This window comes from Propithecus coquereli, unplaced genomic scaffold, assembly GCF_000956105.1.
Source record: "Propithecus coquereli isolate 6110/MARCELLA unplaced genomic scaffold, Pcoq_1.0 Scaffold139, whole genome shotgun sequence".
NCBI lineage: Eukaryota > Metazoa > Chordata > Mammalia > Primates > Indriidae > Propithecus > Propithecus coquereli.
Genome location: NW_012138191.1, coordinates 1,790,204 through 1,810,731, shown reverse-complemented (window position 1 = coordinate 1,810,731; position 20,528 = coordinate 1,790,204). Strand labels below are relative to the sequence as shown.

General features: G+C 38.1%; 1 protein-coding gene across 1 annotated transcript in view; it reads right to left on the bottom strand.

The window, feature by feature from the left end:
* The window catches only part of TMX4 (thioredoxin-related transmembrane protein 4), a 33,646-nt gene extending 17,337 nt beyond the window's left edge, over nucleotides 1-16,309 (bottom strand). The window contains exons 1-2 of the mRNA XM_012639305.1: nucleotides 15,912-16,309; nucleotides 4,875-4,990 (exon numbers count right to left, since the gene is read on the bottom strand). Coding sequence (XP_012494759.1) covers nucleotides 4,875-4,990; nucleotides 15,912-16,117 — 322 coding nt within the window. The 5' untranslated portion in view covers nucleotides 16,118-16,309. The remainder of the gene's footprint in view (nucleotides 1-4,874; nucleotides 4,991-15,911) is intronic.
* Nucleotides 16,310-20,528: the final 4,219 nt, after the last annotated feature.

The following is a 20,528-nucleotide window of genomic DNA, read 5'->3' as shown; positions in this document are numbered from 1 at the left end:
TGGAAAAACCAAGTATACTCCTAAGCTTATAAATAAAAAGGACAAAAGTCTGACCACAAAGCCTCCCAAAATTTCTGCATGCCTTTTTTACTGTAACGGTAATTTCCACTTTAAAATGAAGACTGTAATGCAACATGGGAAAGGTATAAATCTGGAATGTAAAAATAAATTTAATTTCTTATCAGAAAACATACCTTAAACATATGTAGCAAAAGAGAATTAAAAGCTTAGAGAAAGTAAACAAATTATAGTAGGAAATTATATTTTGATATGCAAAAAACACAACAGAAATTATTTAATGACGAAGAAGAGAAAGATAGCTTATAGTGTGTATTCTACTATTTATTAGCTGTATTACCTTGGGCATGTTGCTAAACATCTCTGAGCCTCAGTTTTCTAAAATAGAGATAAACAATTTGTTCCTTATAGGGTTGTTATGAAGCTAAAACATATGTAGATGTGTAATATAATTATAGGCTGAAATAAATGTTCACTAAATGTTAGTTATTATAACCAAAGAGAATAGCAGAAGGAAAACAATGAAAAGAAAGTAGAGCTAAACGTATTTTGAGATTGAAATAAAGTTAGCCATAGAATACAAAAGAAAGACTCTTTTCATAATTATAAAATTAAAAATGTAACCCTAACTGAAGTATAGCAAACTAAATTGGATTCGTATTAAATTGGTGGTTTTAAACAGAATGCTTATTCTTGGCTGTGGTAGGGGTCTAGTCTATCTCTAACCCAGTGAAATAACCATCACCAACAGGTAATCTATGAGCAGATGCTGTTTTCCTGCCCTTGACAAGTAAGCCCTTCTGCATGGAACAGAAGGTTCAAGTACATACTCATTAAATTTAATTTCCTAAATTCAACTCAACTGAAACATCACCTGATCTATGCAATATTAAACAGGCAATGTAATGTAACCTAATCTAAGGCCTGCCCTTTCCTTGACTTGTGCATCTCAGCTGAAAAAAGCAATATGCTTATAATCTCTTGATAATTCTGAAATTTTATTTTCTGTTTAAAGTACCTAAAAGGATCTCTTATTAGACATACTGATGGAAGAGTTAATATGTTCTTACTGATAGCTAAAGAGTATGCATGAACACTTTGAAAATTCTTGTATTTTCCTCTTTTTAAATTTTACTTGCAGGGAAAAGAATTCAAATTATTCCTTACTAGCTCTCCTGTAGCAAGGCTACAAAGAATATACTTACACAGATCTGTAACCAAATGGAAATTTGTATATAGAAATATCAAGTAAAGGACTTAACCATGGAGAAAATAATCAGTGTCGTTTCAATGGTTTTTCTACTGCTCCTTTAGGACATTAGATTTTGTAAAAATGAAGTAAATACTCAAATTGTTTCCAAGATGGGGCAGCTGCCCTGGTGGCTTGCCAGTGAGTTAGTACAACATAAGATACCTCTCTTCACTTGGCTTCCACATGCTCCTACTTCTCCCTGTCCTCTTTCCTCACTGGCTACTCCTTTTCCTCTGTGACAACTTCTTTTCTTCTTCTGAATAGAGTGCCCAGTTCTACCTCTCTAGCACACAGCCCCTAGGTAATCTCAATTCTTCCCCTAGCTTCAAATACCATCTACACTGAAGACCATCAACTTTATATCACTAGTTCATCTCTATCTGGATGTCTATTTAACGTCCCAAACTTAACCCCTGCCCCAAACCTGCTCCTCCTCAGTCTTTTCCATTTCCTGTCTTTCCACTATATCCTACAACCAATCCAGCAGGAAATCTAGTACCTCAAATCCATCCACTTACCACTACCGCTACAAGTCCAAGCTACCATCTTCTCACTCTGGACTACCTGCTTCCATTTCTGACCTCCTGCAGTCAATGTTTTCACAGAGTAGCCAAAGGAATTATTTTAAAATATAAATCATATCATGTTATTCTCCTGCTCAAACCTTTCAGTAGCTTCCTTTCAATCATATCTCATATAAAATGTAAACTCCTTGCTATGGCCAGTAAGACCCTACACAGTCTGGTCCCTAGCTACCGCTCCATTCCCATTTATCTTGAGTACCCTACTGGCTGCCATATTGTTCCTCAGATACACCAAGGACACTCCCACCTGCACATGGTGTTTGCTCTGCCTGGAATGCTCCTCCCCCAAGACTTGCTAAAGTTCAATTTATCAAGAACTCTAGTTAAACAGTCCTTACCTAGCCATCGTATTTTTAAAATTAGCTCCAATCATTTTCTACATTTTTGCCCTATTTTATTTTTATTCATAGCTCTTGCTGCAATCTCACATTATCTGCCTATTTATTTCTGTTACTATTTATCTCCTTCACTAGAAAGTAAGCTTAATAAGGAGCCAGGCCTCTGTCTTCCTCATTCACCTCTGTATCACTGGTATCTAGAACAGGGCCTGTGTGTGGCAGGAACGCATATATTTGTTAAATAAACATGTTATTTCTAGTTTCTATTAAAAGATTAATTGAAAGCATTAGGTTTGTAATTCAAAGTAAAGTTATAAACGTAAAACAAATATAATCTGAAGTGAAAAATTCTCTAGGCCTTTCCAACAATTATGCATGTAGAAGAATTTTGCCTCCTAATTTTTATTTATGAGCTGCACTTTTTAAGTTTTTATCATTTAAAAGAATTCTAAAGCCTCTGCCTTTAAAAAACTTGTTCTAACACATAAAATAATTAATAACTTTTCTTTTATTGGATTCCTACAGAATACCAGAAAGAAGTTTTTTCCTTCTTCAATGAGTATTTCAAGTATATATAGTTTAGATTTATATAAATTATGAGTCAAAACAATGTTTTTAAAATACTTCTTTAATTTCTCTCTTACTTCATTATCAAAAATAATCCATTCCCAATGGAAAAAATAGTTATAAGTCCATATTTTTAGATGAAAGGCTATATTTACTTAAACATTAGATTTGTGAACCCATCACAAAGCTGTTGAATCCTTTAAATTCAAATCATGCTGTAAATTCATGGCAGGTGTACAAAATGATTGAAATGTGAATAGGCCAGCTGCATTTTTAAGAAACCCATCATAAAATGTGCCTGGTACCCACTAATTTACAAGCCTTACACCTGATTTTATTGGACTCAAAGTACTAAAAGATGAAAACAAGTTTTTAGCAAAAATGCAACTGCAACGATTTGGTGTCCAAACAGAATAACTCATTATGACGGCCAAAACCATGAACTAATAACTATAATTGTCCATCTCTAAATAGAGGATGGGCAGAGGTGGCTTTGTTTCAAATGCTTACAAATATGGAGGCTCAAGGACTCGTGCCTTTTAATAGAAATCTCTCCCCAATTTTATTGTTTTGATTTTTTAAAATTATTTTTGAGACAGGGTCTTGCTCTGTCACCCAGACTAGATTACACTGGTGTGATCATAGCTCACTGTACCCTCAAACTCCTGGGCTCAAGTGATCCTCCTGCCTCAGCCTTCTGAGTAGCTTGAACTACAGGCAGGTGCCACCATCCCCAGCTGATTTTTCCTTATTTTTCGTAGAGACAGGTCTCACTATGTTGCCCAGGCTGATCTCAAACTCCTGACCTCAAGTGATCCTCCCACCTTGGCCTTCCAAAGTGCTGAGATTATAGGCATGAGCCACCGTGACCAGATGACACATCAACTTTAACATACGCCATCCATTTTGTTGTCCAAGTAATTGGTCTTCATTACTTGGTGATTTCTGAACTCACAGTAATTATAGAAAGGTGAATAATTATATTTTTATGTCTATCTTCTTTTTTCCCTGGTAAAGGATACGGTAGGTAGAAATTGAATGTCAATAAGAAAAGATGACTATCAAAATTTAAAAACAGCCGTATTTTAGAGATTTAGATCACAGAAGGCCAACTTTTTTTCTCAATTTATATATAATACACAAAGTTATTTTAAGACTACAAATTTATTATATATACTTTTTTTTAAGAATTTAAAACAGTCTCTTCTATCTCTCTCCACTCTTCGGGGTAAAAGCAATTCTTTCTTTCTCCTGAAAAATTACATCATTGGCAGATGATAAGTGTAAATGGAATGACGGAATTAGAAATTCATTATTCTGGAACCCATAATGGAATATCTGCTTCAGGCAAGATCATAATGGATCTTAAAACCCCAAAGTATCACCTCACAGATTACTTGCTAATCACAAAGTGGGGTTACTTCTTCATAATTGAGATATTTAGTGCCACCATCTTAACCAAGTACTCAAATTAACATCGTTAATGTGACAGCATGTGCCTTCTGATGAGATGCAATATGAAATCACAGTATCGTTTATGACGTACTCTTGCCATAAATGTTTGCCCTGAATCATGCCTCTAGATTTGAACTTCCAGTTTATATAGAAAATGCAGAAAATATTATATATATTCTTATAAGTGAAATGTCACCATAAGGAAACACCTAAGAAAATCTTGCCTTGTTCTCTTCAGAAAATCAATGTTATGAAAAAAATGGGGGATAATTCTAGATTGAAAGAGAACTCAAAAGACGTAATAACCAAATGCAATTTATGAACCCTGACTGGATCCTGGTTCAAAACACTATAAAAACACACATGGGAAATAATTAGGAAGATTTTAACATGCTAAAGAATTGAAGGATAAATTATCATGATGTCTAAAACTCACTTTCAAATGGCTCAGTAAAATAAAAATATAAATATACATGCACCTACGTATGTGCAAACACACACACAGACAGACCCAGATATGCCAAAATGTAATCCATTCATTAAAGGTAGTCAGTTCACAGGTAATCAGTATCCTAGTGTTTCAACTTTTCTGTATACTTGAAAAAATTCAAACTAAAAATTTGTTAAACTTTTACATCTAATGTTGAACATTTACAGTACCTGGCTCCTGAATGACATCTACCTTCCCCACACTGATCTGAAGTATTTCACCATTCTTTGCAAAAGTCTCCCATTCCGAATCAGTCTGCTGGCAGGATGGACACCACGGGGCGTAACTATAAGAGAAGAATAACTAATCAATATAAACATATGGAAAAATATGTAAAATAGAGAAATAGAGTATTTAAATTAAAAAAGATAAACTCTTAACTAAAGAGATCTATAAGAGCAAGCTTTTCCAAAGTCATTTGATATAAAAAAACAGAAGCACATTCCCTCCTAGGATTTAATGTATAAACGTAAGTTCTATAGGAAAAATTTAGCCAAAGTTTGAAAATATGTTCAAGGATTATTGTAATACATAAAACAGTTTATTTCAATGTTATTCTTACAATTTTGTCACTCTCCGGATACCTTTTGATCTTTGAGGGTGAGCAGTTTTTATTGCTCCACTAAGTGGGACAATTTTTGCAAGGCTGCCCCTAAACTAGCCAAACCAGTTTCAGGTCTACCCAAACTAGAGATCTGATGGGCACAGACCAGACATATTGCTTGAGAGTCATCAAGAATGTTTCCAAACATCAGAAGATCTGTGGCACTTCTAAAACATTCTGAAAAGGAAAGTAGAAACCATAGGCTGACCCAGTTCTACCCAACACTTTCTTAAATAGAAAAGGCGTTATGAATACCTGGGCCTTCAAGCTAGAACGCTGTTTTTCAGTTATTTTTCATTCAATAAACAGTAACTAAGCATGATGCTAGAAGCTCAGGCTACAATTGGGAATGACACAGACTTGGTGCCTCCTCTCTTTGTGGATCGTCAATTCCGAGATGAACAGAGATAAGCACAGGGGTAAACACAATCCAGGTGGCAACGCCATGACTGCGAGTGCGAAACAGATGCTATGGAGACACTGTGGAGCTGGGGTGTCTCGGAAGGGCCCGGAGAGAGAGAAACCTCTGTGCTAAGATCTCAAGTAGGAGTTAATACCCAGAGAGGGGTCACGGAATGTTCTAATCTAAGCACAGAGAAAAGGATGTGTGAAGGCTCAGAGCACTAAGAGGGCAGGGTGAAGACATCACCCACGGTCTTTAAAAAAGTTGTAGAAGGAGTTAGGACCTCATTTGAAGCTCCATGGTAAGAATTGTGATCAGATTTACATTTTGGAAAAATCTCTCTTATAGCCCTGTGGATAATCAATCAAGGAAGGACAAGACGGAAGCAAAGAGAACTAGAAGGCTGGACAGTAATCCTGGCAATATGTTAGTGGCCTCACTTCGCCCTCCCATATCCTGGAAAACATCACAAATACTCAAACCATAAAGCTCTGAAGTTCTCCAGGATTTAATCTGTAGATGTTAAAATGATCCAGAGAAGTCTGCTGCTTAGAAAGTGTAGTGAACTAAAGGGTAGTCCCTAAAATCATAAGTCCAAGCCCTGGTACCTGTGAATGTGACCTTATTTGGAATAAGAGTCATTACAGGTATAATTAAATTAAGGATCTCAGGATGAGATCAACCTGGGTTTAAAGTGGGCCCTAAATCCAGTAACAGCTGTTCTTATAAGAAAGAAGAGGAAGATTTGGCAGAAAGACACAAGGAAAGGCCGTGTAAAAATGGAGGCTGAGACTGGAGTTGTGCAGCTACAAGCCAAGGATTGCCAACAGCCACCAGAATCTAGGGGAGAGGCACGGAGTGAACACTGCCATAAAGCCTCCAGAGGGAACCAACCCTGCCAACACCCTGAGTTTGGACTTCTGACCTCCAGAATTGGGAGAGAATAAATTTCAGTTGTTTGAAGCCATCAAGTTTGTAGTAATTTGTTACAGCAGCCTGAGGAAACTAGTATACAAAGGAAGATATCATTTGAAACGAGAAGAAATCGAGATCGAATAAGCCTTATAGAGATTTAAAGAGCTGGCAAGGCTATGCTTAACGTGAAATACCACCAACAAACAACAATGTATGCTGGAAATCCATTTTATAACACTAACATGACATGATTAAAAGGAAAATTAACATTTACAGAACAATGTCACAAAAATACATTAGTGCAAGTAGAAAAACATTTTGTTTTGCTTAATAGTACTCAGAAGATTAAAACAGTAAATAAAATAAATCAATCAATGCTCACAAAATAGAACAGAAAAAAAATCATCAGGCACTTTGAATAGTATTTCAGGATGCCACGAACAACTAGACATATTTTTAAAATCTGTTTAAAATTTTTAAAAGTCCTTTAACTCAAGTCAAAATATTGAGGGAAAAAATAAAACAGACATTTAAAAAGACTTGATATCACTAAATTGTTTATGTACAATGGGTAAATGTTAAAGCACATAATATAAATTATACCACCAAGGGAAAGAGGGCAAGAGGTAGAGATGAAACAAGAGTGGCAATATACTGATAACTGTGGAAACTTAATGATGAGTAATGGTGATTCACTATACTACTCCTAGTTTTGTGTCCATTTAAAATTTTTCATAATAAGACTTGATTAAGTAGAGAAATACACTAACTTGTGGATGAGTAGGCTGAGCAATGTAAAAATGGCAATTCCCTCCTATTTATTTTTCACTTTTTCCATTGCTAAATTGTTTTTTACAAAATGTGGCACCTATTGTTTCTAAATTAAAGGAAGAAAGGGACAGTAGAAAAATAAAAGAATGCCTTCCAACAAAACAATACACACACACACACACACACACACACACACACACACACACATGCACAATGCCTTAGGAAAAGGAAACAAAGTAAGGCAGCAGAGTATGAAACTAATGAAATTCTGTAACAAGATTTAGGCTCAAAGGTGCCTTTTAGGTCATCACTTACAAAATTTTTTATAATAAAATCTTGAACTGTGCAGAAACATGTTTATGAGTACCATTCAAATACCGATGCAATGATACACATAAACCAATTTTGCTAAATTACAAAACAAATATAAAAAACTGAAATCAGGCAAGATTTTGATCTTTCGTATTATAAAAGGTGATGGGAGGAGGAATTAAAAAGCCAAGACTAGGGAAAGAAAGGCATTTATTTTGGGATAAGTATTGAAAATTAGGCAGAACCCAGAAGAGAAAGGGCTGCCCAAAGCCAAAGCATGCATTTTTCTCTCCAGCTAAGCCCCAGAAGCAGCAACACATAGCAAGCACAGTTGTTCACCCTCTCTAACTGCACCTCTAGAAAAGACTAAGATATAGCCAATCCCAAGATCATTCTAAAAGCTCATCATCTTCCCATTATAGCTCACTGCCCAAGACCTGGGATCCAGGAGACATGCATCAGAGAATAATCTGTTGACATCTTTGAACACAGATTTTTTTAAAAAACATTTATATCTCTACATTTCCAAAGCAAAGTATATTCTTGGTTTACAGTGGGTGCTCAATAAATTTTTGCTAAATAAACAACTATATAAACTTCAATGAAAATTATATTCTTAATCTGAGAAAATAGTTATTTTCTACATATTTTCTAAATATCCAAATGGCAATGAGGTTCATTCAGATAGCTGGCAAGCTTTAGGAATAAAAAAAAGGGAAACATTGAATTAAGTACATTTCAAGAGGTATTTTAGAATATGGGATAAGAGTTATGCCAGAGGAATCAGAAATGCCAACCAGGAATTAACCATGTGACTTTGGATTGATTAATAATCTCTTCATGCCTCAGCTTCCTCAACTGTAGCTACCTTAGAAGATTAGATAACACATGCAAAGCAGGCACATATTAGACCAATAATTACTACGAACTAAATTTGCAATATTCTGTTTGGTATCCAAGACACTTTTAGGATGCATTAGCTCATCTGACTTTGCGACATCACTGCCAAACAAAGGTTTAGAGACTTGCTTAAGGTCATTTAAGACCACGCAGAGCAAGAACCCAGACAAAGGTATTTCGGTGATAAAAATCTTCAAGGAAAATAAGACTCCACACCAACAACCAGAGGGAGGGAGGGAGGGAGGGAGAGGAAGGGAGAGAGAGGGAGAGAGAGAGAATAAGAGAGAAAGTAACAAAAATAAGGAAGAAATCTTGAAGTATAAAATAATAAACTTTAGATCTTTATTTCCCTAGGACTCTGTTTTACATATAAGTCATGGACACATTTGCTACATCAGTAATTATTAAATTGTGCAAATTTCATAATTTTGAAAACTCCCAGTCCCTAATCTCTAGATAGGACATTATATAAATTGAGTTTTTGGTGAAACTGACCTTCAGATATACAATTATGATACACCGTCAGATATGCCATTGAGGTAATTTTAGATAGGCCGTTTTCTATGTAGCTGCTACCTACTGTTATGCAGCACTGTTAATGCCATTATTTCAGAGATTTAGTCAGAGCTGATTGTGTTGGAATACACCAAGATGTTCTTTCAGTGGTGGAGATAAGCCAGCTCTGAGTCTTTGGTGTGGGAGCTGGTCCATTGTTGCTGCAGCTTTTTAAATTATTAGTATTCTTTTGTATCTAAAGGATCGTAATTTAGACAGGAATTTAGAATCTACTGTAAGTAAAATACCTCCAGGAGTGAAATAAATACAAGGATAACCCATGAGACCTTCATGCCCTTCTCTTTCTCTCTCTCTCCTCTCTGTGAGACTGTAGACATATATATGTATATTTAATTTATGTGCGCATATATATTTCACGTACACATGCATGTATGCATGAATAAAACCCATCAGAAAGAACTGAACATGATCTTCATTTATATTACTTAAAATTAATTCACAGTAGCAGTCTTCTCCTAAGGACTGTTGATATAAAAGATCTCACTGCCATAACTTTGTCTCTTATATATAGTCTTTCTTTGATTTAAGAGCCTCCAGGGAGAATTAGCTCCATTATCATCATAGAAACCATAAACCAGTATCTTTTCTATTTAAACTTTTTGCAAGGTCACAGTGGTATATAAAATTAGTAAACTTCATAAAGACGTTTGAAATATATTCTAGATAGCCAAGATACTGTTAAATTATACCAACTTAGATATCAGTCCAAGGTTTTCAACCATTTCTGAGAAAGAAAGGTCAACAGCAAGCTTTTGTTGTCCTTGTTAGTATCCAAGCACAAAGTACACCGAGGTTCTACTAGATGTAAGGTGGCCGAACAACCTTGAATCCTTTATTGTAAGAACTCACCGAATTTCGTAGGCTATTATGTAAACTGGTGTACTAAACATTTCATTATGTGCACTAAACATTTCAAGGGAAGGACTTACTTAAATATTGGGTACAAAGAAACTTTTACTAAAAATAAATTTTTATTGACCAGTAATGGGCAACTTTTCTTCTTCTATCTTGGCTGTAATTTTAGCAGTGTTTCTCAGTACATTGCCCTGACTTCTTATCCTTGCAGAAATGAGATAGTCAATGATAGATACAGTCAATTTTCACTTAGTAAAACTTACTCTGATCAAAGTGCTCAAAATACTCTGTGACAATGAAGAGGGAAAGGGTACACTAGGTTCATCTTTCTACAACTTAATAAATAAAGCTAAATCAAAATGTCAACAAAAGATGCCTCAGCTACATCAAGTGTTATTCTTTCTTCCGGAAAATCTGGAATGACTCAGGAATTGAAAGCTTTATGCCTGCAGTCCCCAACCTCCAGTGCCTGTTAGGAACCAGGCAGCACAGCAGGAGGTGAGCAGCAGGTGAGTGAGCAAAGCTTCATCTCTGTTTACAGCCCACTCCCCATCACTCACATCACCCCCTAAGCTCCACCTCCTGTCACACTGATCAGCAGCAGCATCAGATTCCCATAGGAGCACAAACCCAACTGTAAACTGTGCATGCGAGGGATCTAGGTTGCACACTCCTTATGAGAATCTAATGCCTGATGATCTGAGGTGGAGCTGAGGCAGTCATGCTAGCGCTGGGGAGCAGCTACAAATCGAGATTATCATTAGCAGAGAGGTCTGACTGCACAATAAATGTAATGTGCTTGAATCATCCCAAATCCATCCCCTTCCACCCCTCGTCAGCGTGGAAAAATTGTCTTCCATGAAACTAGTCCCTGGAGCCAAAAAGGTTGCGGACCGCTGCTTTATGCGCAAATGTACTTCTTTAGAAAATCATTGCTGGACCATGTCATCACAACAGGTAGAGAAAAAATAAAAAATTGACAGCTCTGTGAAAATCAAGACACCTGCTAGAGAAAGTAGAATTCACTACTTTCACTAGAATGAGCACTCCATGAAGGCAGTAACTACTGCATCACTTGTACCCTAGAACAGAGCCTGGTGGGTCCTACACCACAATAAATATTACTGCAATAAGCAAATGGGAGATGATGGCGATTATACTTAAAACTTAAGAAAATAGTACAGATGTTCCTTCCAGGGATATACTTGTAAAATCTCTTGATTATAGAAACAATTGAAGTCTATTATTCACTCATTCCTTTAGTTAAAAAGTATTTATTGAACACCTACTACTTGTTATTAATAGGTATTAAGACTTTGGAAATAAACAGGGAAGAAGAAAAACCTTGTTCCTCTACTTAAAAGCTTGTAATGGAAGAGTCAAAGAAAAACTTAGCACTAAAGCATATAAATAATTTATAATTACTAGTTGTGGTAAGGACCATACTAGATACAACCAAGGTGTAGTGTGAAGGAATATTCCTGGGGTGTTGGGATGTAGGGAAGGCAGGGCACCTATCTAAGTGGTGAGCAGTGTCAGGAATCAGCATGTAGTAAAAAGGCTCTTTATTTACAGAAACTAGAGAGATGGTAAAGCATGGATGGGCTTCTGAATCCTACAGGAACAAGGCCTCCTGTCGTGGGTCAGGGTGCTGGCCAGCTGAGACCTAAGCAAGGTCAGCCAGGCCCTGTGCCTTCCTCCAGGCTCCCCTACTACCCTCCCACGATTGAATTGGGGCCTGCATTCTAGTTCTGGCCTTGCCCACCTCTTACTAAGGATTTGCCCTTGGCCAAAGCTTTAACCTTTTCAACTTTTCATCTCCTCTAGTCAGAATGGGAATGATAATACTGTACGACATTTCTAAGACGACTAAATAAGATAACATTTGGAATATGTGATGTAAGCAATTTAACTGTTTAATATGATTGTGATGATGATGATGATAATGACAGAGGTGAAGTGGATGATAAGTTTTAATGAGGCTTTAAACCCTCTGTGGAAACTATCTAAAATCAAATATTTGCATGTTTTTAGATACCTGTAACAGTACCTAGGGAGCCGTGGTTGTCAATTGGAGGCATTTGGAAGTATGTACAGGGAATGGGGGTTGTAATATTTTTGCTGTCACAATACTACTGGAAATGTAATGGGCTGGGATGCCAAAGGTTCCGCAATGTGTGGGCCATCCTCACACACCAAAGAACTGTGCAACCCAAAATGCCAATAGTGCCCTGTTGAGAACCACTGCTGAATGTCAAATACAGAGGGAGCATTCAGCAAACATTTGCTAGGTAAATGCGCATGACTTATACTATTTATTTCCTTCAGAGCACTTTTGAAATCGAAGCTGCAGCTCATTCACCCTTACCTTCCCAGATCCCCAACCCACATAACCAGCATTTAATGACTAGCTCTTAAACATTCAATCAATAAATCAAGACAATCTATTAAACTGCAAGAAATTATAACTATTTGACGTGGGCAAGTTAAGGTAATGATGTTCAACACATTCTCTCCGGGTATAAGAAGGATACTGGGAAGACAATACTAAAACCTAGATGTCCTAGGAAAATAAATGAGGCTCTGCTCCATCACCAGGTTTTTAATTTCAATTTTGAAACATGAGTATCCTAAGAATAAAGAGAGAAAAAGCAGTGCTTTAAAAAGATCTATATGCTTTACTGAGGTAAATTAATTTAACTCAAAGATATAATTTTCCTCTGGATGTCAGTTTGAAAGTAGGTGGGTCAAAATTGAGCCACTTGGATTTCTACTTATTTCTTTTGAGGGAAAAAGCCAACAGAACAGTACACAGAATGTATCATACTGCATACTTTTGTGTTTCAAAAGAACAAAAGTAGTATTCTCAAGGAGATATACCATGAGCCAAGCAAGGGTTTAAAATAGCAAAAGGTTGCAAAGTAACTGGAGCAGAGTATAAACAATGGAAATAGAGACAAGTAAGCATCAAAAGGTATTTTAAAGATTAGATCATTTTTCCTAATTCAGATAAAGAGCAAAGTTTGCATTCAGAAGTTAAGGGAGTGGAAAAACACAGCAAGCCAAATTACAGGGAATGGCAGAAATAGAGTTAAACACTATAAAACAATCTATGAAAGGAAACAACAGGAAAAGTGAGTATACAATAAGGTCATAACATTAAAAAAATGTAAGTAGTAATGGGAGAATTTTTCAGATTTTTAAAGGTTTCAGAATATTAATAGAAATGGAGACTTATTGCATACATATTTTTAACTGATACTGAACTGATTCCTTAATACAGAAGTGCTTTTCTAAAACTGAAAATTCACTTGCAAGAATCCAAACTCTGTTTGAAAGACAAAGAAAACGTAATCAAATAAATCTCCTAATAGGAGCTTTTCATGTCTCAGAGCTGCCAAACAGTGCTAGGTCCTTAAAAATAAATTAAATTTTCTATACCAATATAACCAGGAATTGCATTACAGGGGCTTTATATGACATAGGATAAAAAAGAAAAAAAAAATTCCCAGAAGGTAGCGTGTAAGCAAATGAACAAACAAAGAACCGTCATTCAAAGTAAAGTCAATTTTTTAATATCAGAAAGCTTCCTAACTTGCTTCTTTGGAGAAAGAAATACATCCTCTGCAGACTCCTAAAAGTTTCCATTAATTATGAGCAGTTCACCTGAACAAGGTGTTAACGTGGAGTTAGTACCAACCTACTTTGTTTTTCTGTTATATACATCAGGAAAAGAAATCTGTTAACTTATTGTTGGTTTAATGAATTCTTAGAGACTCATAGTAGGCCTACAATGGTAGAGAATCTAATGAATTTTATATTTTTTAAAGTTTTGTATTTTTTCACAGAGAGGAGAGGGAATAATGCAGAAAAATAGAAAAACAGATCACAAATAGACAAGACCTATAATATTTCTTCAGGATGAGCACTCAGGTTCTTAGGTACAAAGAAATTGGATGTAATGGTTTAAATCATCTTTCCTTTATAGGCTTGCTTCCTATCTACCTATCCTAAAGTACGCTTGATGAAAAAAGAACTTCAACTAAAATGACCTCAAGTGTCTACAGAGATTATTTCCAGACTGTAAGACTCACCTTGCATCACAGCTCAAGTATATTCCATACAACGGGACACATAGCAAGCTTGGAGCAATTGATTACTGTGCCCAGGCTTGCATATTTATAAAAAAGTAAAATTTGAATCATCAACATAGCCAAACATAGGATTTGGTGGTGGTCATTCATTTATAAACTTATTGCAGCCTTAGTGTTCTTAGTTCTTTTACTTTAGAAAAAAAAAAAAACAGTGATTCTAAAATGAACCATAAAAAAGTTGACATCGTTAAATATAAGGAAAACTTTCTGATTTGATTGTCAGCATGTACATACACCAACTCCGTTTTAACCAGAAAATTGACATCTAGAAAAAGTCCACTTTGTAAGGATCTACTGGAAAAAAGAACTTTCTATAGTATTGGCTGACAAAATGCAGTTTCTCTAAAACTCTTACAATTACAAACATGGCAGTCCTAACATAAAGCTCCACTTACTTACAAAATTTCTGTTTTAAATGGAATATGACCTCCTTATTTCCATCCAGAGTATTAATAGTTGTATTTTAATAAGTTATTCATGTCTACACCTCTAATAATTTCATTGATTTATTATGAAAACGAGGGAATCTCATTTCGAGTCTTAAATATCCCCTTTGTGACCAAAAGGTAAATGCACATTTTAAGGGATATTATGCATTAAATTCTTTAAGCAATGTAATCTGCTAAGTGACATAACTTTTAGCCCTGATCTTACATTGAGGTTTTCACTCCATAGGCGACTGCTTGAAATCTAAACTGAAAGAATAGAAATGTTCTTTGATAAATAAAGATATAATTTTGTGAGTGTCTGTGTCCTCAATGTAAAATTAATTATAAAATAGTAGTGATCAAGTATACATATTGCCTGAGACCACAGGCTAAAGAGATGTAGTCTCAGTGATTATTTCACCATTCTTCATTTTCCCTGCAAGCTCACTATGATGGTCTCTCAAGTCTATTCAGACACCTGCCCATTGTCAACATCAAGTCTCCTTTCAAATAATCACTTCCCTACTATAAGAAGTTTAATTTTAAGCTACAATCAACAAATCCCTGTCCTTCACCAAAAATAAAGATATAGTTTCCCGTCTCCTTCAAACAAAGACACTATCCACCATTTATCTTCTATTGTTCAAAAGGGAGAATTTTCTAATGTCTATTTTTTATGACACTAGCATAATTATGATAATCTACCCAGAAAGTTCTACCTCAAAAAATGAGAACACATATCAACATTTATTTGAAATCTTATTTTAAAACTTAAAAGGCACCCATGTGTACGTTTTATTTTCACAATGACATCTCAAGGTCTTCAAAAGGCGAACTAAGATATTTTATATTATACAAATGGTCTGCCTTCACTGTGCTGTAATTATTCACTAAACTAATAACTTGCTTAGCCTCTGCTACGTATTCATACCATACATAAATGTCATTGACTGACTGCGCTTTCTCTTCCACAGACCTATAAAAGCACACATTTTCTTCCTTCCCCCCCTTCCCTTGGCAAGTTGCTCCATCCCTAAAACACTTTCCCTCAAAGCAAGGGACAAGAAGGCAGGCGATGATACTATGCACCCAAAGCTGTCACAGGGAAGGCTGGGTGCGCATGCGCAGCGCGAGAGGCCCAACCCCGGCGCCGCAGGTCGTTTGCAGGGCGGGTCCGGGGCCCCAGGTCGAGTCGGGCGGCAGCGCGGGATCGGGAGCTACCCGCGCGGGGTTGGGGGGGTGGCGCCCCTGAGGACAGTGTGGCGTGCGGGGCGGGCGGGCACACTCACAATTTTAGCATCCACTCGCCCTCCATCACCAGCGTCCAGTTGGAGGCGGTCATGGGCTGGACCCGGCTCTGCTCTGGCGGCAGCGCGGCCTGCTCTGGGCTCGCAGTAGCCGCCGCCGCCGCGACCCAGGCGGCCAGGAGCGCCGTCAGCAGCGGGCCGCATCGCCCGCCGGCCATGTTAGGGCGCCGGGCGAGGCTCCTCGGCATGGGCTGTGAGGAAGGGCAACGGCCGGGACCGCAGCCTCGCTCGCCCGCCCTTCGGGGTCTTTCTAGGCAGTCGGAGACGCCCGGGCCGCCCCGCCTCCGCCCTGCCGCGTAGACTGACCCCACTCGCAACGCGACGACGGGCGCCGCCTCTTATCGGCCCGTGCCGCTCGAGGCCACGCCCCCTCCCTCCTCGACTTGCCGTTGCCCTGGGTGTCGGTTGCCCTGGCAACGGCCACCCTTTCTTCCTGACCGCTAAACCCACAATAAACAGATGACCCAATGTTGCTTAAGTTAGAACATACACCACTGGAGCTCAGGCTCCAGTCGGCGGAGGATTGGCGCGTGTGGGCCTCTCTAAAGAGAAATATGGCCAGTAATTTAAAAATCCATCCCCTCGTCAACGGCAGCACAAACAACAGCAGCGGACTGCAGGGTAGACTTATGTTCAATGAAAAATGGAGGGACGTGGTGAGCATCTCTTGCTCAAAGGAAGAGGAAAATTTAAGTACTCTTTGCATGTGTATATTGAAGCATCGCTGCCTGATTGGGGATAATGATGAAATTAAGCTATGCAATTGCATTGTTTTACAAAAAAATAACTTTAATTTCATGGAAACTTTTAGTACATGGGCACTAACAGATAAAATGAATTAGTTAAGAACATTGTCACTTGCAATAAAATAGACCGCATTTCTCTCAGCTACAGTTTTGTCAGATCTAAAATGAGAGTAGCCTTAAATGATTTCCAAATTTCTTTCCAGGTACACATTAGATGAATCCGTACCTTGGGCCCACTGCACCATTAGTATGTAATACTGGATTACCATTAGATTGTGGCAAAGCTTTTTGAAAGGATGCTTTACATTCCTTTACTAGGTGTGCAAACCCATGAAACTGGGTAATGTGGTTAATAGACCATGAAAAAGATGTAATTTCTCTCCTGGACTTAGAACAGAGACAGCAATCAGAGTACTTCAGGGCACATAAGATCAATCTTCCACCAGTACTTATAGGAGAGGAAGATTAATTTTGTCTGCAGAGAAGATCTTGCCTGAATTAGGTGTTAATTAGCAGTAGCTAAAAACTGTGGGCCCAGCCCTTATCATCAAAATATAACACTCAAGGGTTCACAGACTACTGTAAATTAGGAAAATGTCTTTGTAATGAATGCTACTAAGATTCACTGTTATTCTGTACATACACATCAATCCTATAAACTCAATGGAAAACATTTTACCATGCCTATGAAAAGAAATGGTTCACAAACAGGAATTCTGTCATTCTTTCCAGTACAGCTTTTTTTGTGTGTGTAAGATTTGTGATTTTTAAAAAGTTCTTAAAAATAGCATGTGATATTAAGTAATGATGTTAATTTTGTTGACTATGATAAATGTGTGATAACTACATTTTTAAAATTCTTTATTGGTTACAAATAGTGAAATATTTATGGGTGAAATAACATGCTGTCTAGAATTTGCTTTAAAATACTCCAAAAATAAAATGTGGAAACTGGAGGGAAGATAGATGAAACAAGTGTGGCACAACATCAGTCCGTGTTGAAACTAAGTTCATTTTGCTCCCTTATCTACTTCTGTATGTGTTGGGAAATTTACAAAATGACAAGTTAAAAAGAAAGAGAGCATCTGAGGTGCAAAAGAAATTCCTTGCTGAAGCGCTTCCTATCTCTAACACAAATCGTGTGTTCAAGGATTGCATTCTTGGCCTTCAGACAGAGGACAGTAGGAAAGAAATATAGAAAGAATGCGTAGCAGGGTTTGTGGTGAGGAGGCACAGATCAGGGTAGGAGAAGGGTTGCTGTCAGACCATGATAGGCATCTCAGCCCTGACATTTCCTAGCCATGTGACTTGGGGCTAAAATTAGTTAACACCCAGTTTCTGTTGAAAAGCGGATAATAAACCAACCTGCTCCAAAAGGCATCTGTGAAGATTATATGAGGTAAGCACAATGCCTAGCTCATGGTATGGCTCAAAAGAGCTTATTTATTATTATTTGGGGCAACGATATGCTGTAATGTTCCCAAGCCTATTTTTCCTATACTGAAGTCAAATTCACTTAGCATCATACACAGTGTCCTTCACAATCCAGCTTCAGTTTTGCCCACTTACATTCCACCATTCCTATAATCCCCTGTGCTTCAAAAAGCTACTTGCCATCTCCTAAGCACACCATGAGCTTTTATGCTTCCTTGTCTCTTTGCTCTGCTTAGAATACTAGTTGCCTAGTGAATTATTATTCAGCCTCTATCATGTAGCTCACATTGTACTTCTTATAGCCCATGTAGAATGAGCTGCTGTCTCTTCTCAGATCTTCTATATAACTCTTCTGTGTAACTCTAACATAACAGTGTAATTCAATTACATGTAGTTATCACACTCTCTCTTCACTTCTCCAGCTCTTACTAGGAACTCTTCAAGGTTAAGGGAACTACCTTGTATATCTTTGTGTCTCCTGCTTGGCAGAATACCCATCCCAGAGCAGTACTTGGGGTAAGCAGCTCCTGACGCGGTGTTCATGCCCCTGTGCCATCCTCTTTTCTTGAATGTCAGTGGGGCCTGGTGATTCACTTCTAATAGAATAAAGTTATGGGTTATCACTTCTGAGATAAGATTACAAAAAGCTGCGACTTCCACCTTGCTGGAACCCTTTTTCATTCTTGCATGCTCACTCTGAGACTCTGTATGGAGAGCTCCATATGACAGGAACTAAGGACATCCTCCAGCCCATGTCCTAAGAACCGCGGCCTCAGTCCAACAGCTCTCAAAGAATTGAATCCTGCAAACAACCACATGAGTGACCTAGAAACAGATCTTTCCCCAGTGCTCTTGAGTGAGCCTTACGAATGACCCAGAATCATGTCACACACCTTAGCTGGGTCCTCTGCCCACAGAAACTGTGAGATAATCAATGTTGTTATTAAGCCACTAAGATTTGGGGTGTTTGGTTATGCAACAATAGGTCAGTGTGCAATCATTTTCATGTTTGAAGCATGGATTTACAGTTTTAAGAAGATTGGTACCTGGTACTGAGAAAAAGAGCTTTTGTCCCCAGAGTAGTTTGCAATAGTACCACTGCAGTGCAGCTGTGGTTACACAAAAATACACAGATCCTAGTACGCAAAGGAATTCCTTGGACTCTGATGAGGTTACAACATAGCAGGAGAGAGGGGAGGAGTTTGGTCGATCCATATTTAGTTCCCCTCTCTTTCCCTACCCTGCAGAGGAGTGTGCTTCTACACATACACCCCCCTCCTTTTTCTAACTGTGTCACCCAGGCTAGAATGCAGTGGAATGACCATAGTTCACTGCAACCTTGAATTCCTGGGCTCAAATGATCCCCTTGTCTCAGCCTTCCCAGTAGCTAGGACTACAGGTGTGTGCCACTATGCCCAGCTATTTTTTTTTATTATTATAATTGTAGAGTTGGGGCCTCAATATGTTGCCCGGGCTGGTCTCCAACTCCTGACCTCAAGTGATTCTCCCACCTCAGCCTTCCATTCCACACACCTTTGAAGTTAGGCATACCAATATGAATAGTCCTGGCCAATGGGCTACAAACAAAAGCAGAGGGTGTGTACCACTTTCTGGCTGAAGCATTTAATCGCTGGTGCAAGATGCTCCAGTGTTCCCTTCTCCTGCTATGGATATTTTAGAGAAAAGATTGTGATCTAGGGGTCTACAAGCCCAGAGTTGCCTGAATTGCTGAACTGCCTCATGAAGAACAGTTGCACTGGGCGGTCTCCTAGATTCTCAATGGACTTCACATAGGCAAGAGACAAATTTTCATTGGGATAGCCTATTCAGGTGAGCTATTGCTGCATAGACAACCACTCCAGCTCAGCTAGGCTGTATTTGCTTGTATTCCTTCATATGGTGGCAGGCACCTGGAGGCTAAAGCTAAAGTTAGATGAAGTCCTTTGCACTCATATCTGTCACCTGGCGTAGGCTGGGAACTGATCAGGTATCTCTCTTATCCATACGGTCTCTCCATGTGGTAGCCCAAGCTACCTTGGGCTTCTTTACAGCATGGCAGTTCCAGGGCTGTCATACTTACTTTGTCTAGAGCAGGAGTTCCCAGAAGCCCAGGTGGAGCCCGCATTGCTTTGGAAGTCTGAGAATGTGACTTCTATGGGATTCTGTTGATCAAACAAGGCACTAAAGGCCAGCCTAGACTAAAGGGAAGAGGAATTCTATTACCCTTAACAAGAAGTAGCAAAATAAATTGCAGCCATATTTAATCTATCAAAAAGCCACTCTGAAAGTTTGGAATTATTTGTCACTGAAACATTATCCAGTCTATTCTGACTAACCCACTGTCTTCCTTTGACAACTTACTCAGGAATATCTGAAAGGTTATTTTTGTTTGTCTGTTTGTTTTTTCTTTAAGGGAGTG